The 4,267-nt window shown below is 44.0% G+C and overlaps 2 protein-coding genes across 2 annotated transcripts; one reads left to right on the top strand and one right to left on the bottom strand.

Annotated features, from left to right (window-relative positions):
- The first annotated feature begins 1,987 nt into the window (after positions 1 to 1,987).
- On the top strand, positions 1,988 to 3,277 carry LOC105570425 (60S ribosomal protein L24). Its single transcript, XM_012027605.1, has 5 exons — positions 1,988 to 2,090; positions 2,222 to 2,297; positions 2,460 to 2,545; positions 2,627 to 2,788; positions 3,099 to 3,277. The coding sequence occupies exons 1-5, from the start codon at positions 2,086 to 2,088 to the stop codon at positions 3,232 to 3,234; spliced, it is 465 nt and encodes a 154-aa protein (XP_011882995.1). The 5' UTR covers positions 1,988 to 2,085; the 3' UTR covers positions 3,235 to 3,277.
- Positions 3,278 to 3,384: 107 nt separating this feature from the next.
- Positions 3,385 to 4,261, bottom strand: LOC105570417 (lambda-crystallin homolog). Its single transcript, XM_012027592.1, has 3 exons — positions 4,062 to 4,261; positions 3,820 to 3,962; positions 3,385 to 3,725 (listed from the first exon to the last, which is right to left on the bottom strand). Exons 1-3 carry the CDS (start codon positions 4,235 to 4,237, stop codon positions 3,505 to 3,507), a joined length of 540 nt encoding a protein of 179 aa, XP_011882982.1. The 5' UTR covers positions 4,238 to 4,261; the 3' UTR covers positions 3,385 to 3,504.
- Between the last annotated feature and the right edge of the window lie 6 nt (positions 4,262 to 4,267).

Here is a 4,267-nt window from a genome sequence, read left to right as displayed (position 1 = left end):
CGATCGCCAGGCGGTCACATCTTGCTACGCGCTCGAATTGGGCGGTAGGCCGGCCTAAGACAACGATGTTTAATAATTAATTACTCATTAACTATTACGAAAATTGCAAAATGGTACAAGACTTTTCCGTTCATCTCGATCCGTTCTACCTTCTCAAAAATTTTGTCGGATATGGAAAGACTCACCCTGTATAATGTATATATATATATTGTAATACATATATATATACATTATATATGACGTTAACAAAATTAATCTCATCGTTGATCTTTGAAATCGAAGACACAGGAAAGAAATACTTACAGGAGCTTTCCTTCAAAAGTCCCGACAGGTAGCGATCCTTGCTCAAATTAGCGTCGCTGAAATAGAACTCCATTTGCTTGAGTATCAAAGCATGCAACGCTTTCTTTCTCAGCCTCGGTTTACCGCGCGAAGCACCCGACTTGTTGTTGCGCTTAAGCGTGTCGACCACTGATTCCTGCACTTGGGGAACCGGTATACTTTCCGAAGCTAGCTCCATATCTGACTCCTCCATCACCATTGTATTCTCACAGACATACAACAGGCTTCCTGACAAAACACACTACCCACGTGCTACAAGAAACAATCAGAAATCAGTGTTTGAGTCAGTGTCTATTGTTTCTATCTTATTCGTAACTTACCAAATTTATTTATTATGGGATATTACTCTCGGGAGCTGTAACTTACCAATTATTTACAACGTAGGTTAGGTAGATCACGAAATCTCGCGGAAGATCAGCGAATGCAGAAGCGTTTTCAAGCGTTCGGGGAGAAGTTACTAGACGTTACTGGCGAGGTCTGTTCGTGCACGTGTCCCATGTGTTCCAGCTTGCCCTCGACCAATACCATCATTTTATTTAATAGCGTTTTCGATTTTCTGACTCGACCCGACCCCGAGTCAGAAAAGTTTGATCAAAATCAAGATTTGAGCCACAATTTCTGCAAAAATCTTACTTTTGATCAAACTTTTCTGACTGAGTCGGGTCGAGTCAGCAAATCGAAAACGCTATAAGTCAGAAAATGCTGGGACTTAAGAAATTGACTAATCACAGTCGCGTATTCTACTCATACTTGGCCGTGATTGGTCAATTTCTTAAGGCTTTAGGGCTTAAATCGTCTATTGTAGACTGGGGCTTAGCATTAAGCCCGTATCAGACTTATGGATTGAGATTGGGATTAGATTGAAATTTGACCAATCAGAGTAAAAGTTACTGAACTTGAGATTAGTAAACTTTACTGTGATTGGTTAAATTTCAATCTAATCCCAATCCCAATCCGTAGTCTGATACGGGCTTTAGGCTGGGTCTACATTGGACATCGTAAAGCCCGTATCAGGGGTGTTTTCGCGACGTAGATCAAAATGATCCGTGCTATGATTGGTCAAATCTGGAATTTCATTGAATAAAATTTCAATGTGATGCTACGAAATTTCAGATTTGACCAATCATAGCACGAATCATTTTGATTCGGATCATTTTGATCTACGTCGCGAAAGCACCCCAGACTACGGATTGAGATTGGGATTAGATTGAAATTTGATCAATTACAGTAAAGTTTATTAATCTCAAGTTTAGTAAGTTTTACTCTAATTGGTCAAATTTTAATCTAATCTCAATCTCAATCCGTAGTCTGATACGGGCTTAAGTCGCGTCGAAAGAAATTGACCAATCACAGTTCATTATTCTTCGATCGTAAGGAGAGCCTCTGGGGCTCGACTCTTTAATTTATTCGAAGGAGAAACGTATGCGAAAATTCTGCTCCAACAGAAAAGTTGCAAGTTGATTAGCTATTCGCGTTGGCTTTAACCAATCGACTTTCAACTTTTCTGTCGGAGCAGAATTTTCGTATTTCTTCGAATGAATTCAAAAATCGGGGCCTCTGATACGAGTCTACGGTGAAAACGCACCCAAATGTCGATACACCTGACCAATGAAAACGCACCCTGCCGTTCAGACGGAGAACCGAGAGAACTCTGGCGTGAATCGCTGTAAGCACGGCGTGCGAGGATATCTGCGGGGGTATCGGCCATTTGTGATTCTCCGCGTTTCTCTGCGCCTTGTCAAGATGAAGTAAGTTGCGGATTCTCGTTCTCGTGATGCAAATCCGACGCTTCCAGTGCGATCCTGTTGCATTCGCGGCAGGAACGTGGCGCGTTACGTCGGCGCGATGTCCAATATTAATCTACGTGTGATATTTCCAGGATCGGCCTGTGCGCGTACAGCGGATACAAGATCTATCCGGGCCATGGCAAGACCATGGTCAAAGTCGACGGAAAGGTGAGTACCGCCGTGCTGGCGATGCAAGTGGCATCCAAATCGTATCTTCCGTTACGTTCCTAAATTATCGCGAGGCGCTAAAGCGCGACGCGTCTCGCGTCCACGTCGTTACTCGTGAATTGCACATTCTGGCGCAACTAATCGCTGTCCCCGCTTCCGCAGACTTTCACTTTCCTCAACTCCAAGTGCGAGTCCGCGCACTTGATGAGGCGAAATCCTAGGAAAGTGACATGGACCGTGTTGTACAGGTAAAGACACGATCATCGCAACGTATATGAGCACAAGCGACTTGTGAAATGCGTTTAACAGCGGCACGATTGCTTTTTCAGACGTAAACACAAGAAGGGCCAGGAGGAGGAGCAGACCAAGAAGAGGACGAGGCGTACGCAGAAGTTCCAGCGTGCCATCGTGGGTGCCTCCCTCACAGACATCTTGGCCAAGCGTAACATGAAGCCAGAGATTCGTAAGGCTCAGAGGGAGCAGGCGATTAAGTGAGCATTTTTTTCCAATTATCTCTGTCATAGAATTGTAGACAATTCGGAAGTGGCGGAGTATCAAGTAGCAAATGTTACTCTACTCGAAGACACTGCATGCGATAGACGTCTGTTCCTCTGACAAAGTTTGTTGTACTTTGTCAGATTTCAGAATGTCTTAGAATAAGACTGAATTACTTCACCCGGAACTGTATCTTCAATTACATTGTCTGGCCTTTGCGGATTCGTACATTTGACAACAGCATTATCCAATATCGTGTCGCACTAATAGCGTCTGATTGATTCGCTCGTTTTCTCCCTTTCTCAGAGCTGCGAAGGAGCAAAAGAGAGCCGCGAAAGCGACGAAGAAGGCGGTTGCTCCTCAGAAGACGAAACAAGTGTCAAAACAGAAGGTCGCCAAGGTGACGCAAAAAGCCGCGCCTCGTGTCGGAGGAAAACGTTAAGCTGTAGCTGTATAAATAAAGTAAAATATATAATTCGACTTGACATTCGTTTCTTCACATTACGTAGTTAAAGAAATCATTTCGAAATAGGCAAATTTGCACGTCGATTCCTGCATCCGTGTTTAAGAATAAAACTGCGTTTGATTTCTACGGTAGAAACAATAACACTCTTTGCATTTAGTCTGATGAAACTTAATATATTACATAAGTCTATTTTATGAAAGTTTCAGCGCTTACACATCAATCGGATGTGTACGATACATAAATGTTTTACTTTTTGATCTGATTTAACTCTTTCTTGAGGCTGGACAACTTTGTCAAAGCAGTGTCCCGCCATACGCGTCGCTCCTGCAATTTGTCAAGTGGGCACATCTCGTTCAATTCATCGCTAATCTTCTCCGCCGTCTCGCCTACGAATCTGGGCACTGGCCCGAAAGTCATGCTTGTGTCGTAGATCGACTTGTTGTATGTCTCGCAGTACTTTTTCATTCCTACAAGACAGCGTGTCGCAACGTCAATTGCATCTCCGTGCAAAAATTTCGTTTAATTTTTGTAACATCGTCGATTTGACGACGACTAGCTCACCTTCGGCGTTCAAATGCGCGGCTTCGAAGGCTCCAAGGAAAGCGTAGCGCATCCCGAGTCCCTCGCTCATAACTGCGTCAATGTCCTTTGCGCTTAGCACTCCGTCGGCCACCAGTCTCCAAGCTTCGTTCAAAATTGCATACCTGTTGGTTTGGCTTCTTTATATGAAGCGTTACGAGACAGTCGAACGATAACGATCGTTCGGAAAGAGCCTTGCGCGAGCAAGACGTCCGATTACATACTGTATTCTGTTGAGTGCAAAGCCATCGATCTCCTTATTGAGGACCACGGGTTTCTGGCCGATCTCAATCATGATAGTCTTCGTCTTCGTAGGTATATCGGGACGCGTCCACGGAGCTGGCACTATTTCCACAAGTGGCACGTAATAAGGAGGATTCACCTGTATTTGTAACACCATATAAGCGTTTTAAGGTCAATGTCCACGATG

Source organism: Vollenhovia emeryi, unplaced genomic scaffold (assembly GCF_000949405.1).
Source record: "Vollenhovia emeryi isolate VEMERY1.0 unplaced genomic scaffold, V.emery_V1.0 DF942039.1, whole genome shotgun sequence".
In the NCBI taxonomy this organism is placed as follows: domain Eukaryota; kingdom Metazoa; phylum Arthropoda; class Insecta; order Hymenoptera; family Formicidae; genus Vollenhovia; species Vollenhovia emeryi.
This window is presented reverse-complemented; position numbering and strand designations above follow the sequence as displayed.

What these genes read in the sequence shown, in the direction of transcription:
- LOC105570417 (XM_012027592.1), bottom strand. Translation starts at nt 4,237, where the DNA reads ATGGTGTTACAAATACAGGTGAATCCTCCTTATTACGTGCCACTTGTG. An exon ending in TTTGCACTCAACAGAATACA is followed by an intron (nt 3,963 to 4,061) that starts GTATGTAATCGG and finishes CCAAACCAACAG; the next exon opens with GTATGCAATTTTGAACGAAG. An exon ending in CGCGCATTTGAACGCCGAAG is followed by an intron (nt 3,726 to 3,819) that starts GTGAGCTAGTCG and finishes GCTGTCTTGTAG; the next exon opens with GAATGAAAAAGTACTGCGAG.
- LOC105570425 (XM_012027605.1), top strand. An exon ending in TGGTCAAAGTCGACGGAAAG is followed by an intron (nt 2,298 to 2,459) that starts GTGAGTACCGCC and finishes CCGCTTCCGCAG; the next exon opens with ACTTTCACTTTCCTCAACTC. An exon ending in ACATGGACCGTGTTGTACAG is followed by an intron (nt 2,546 to 2,626) that starts GTAAAGACACGA and finishes TTGCTTTTTCAG; the next exon opens with ACGTAAACACAAGAAGGGCC.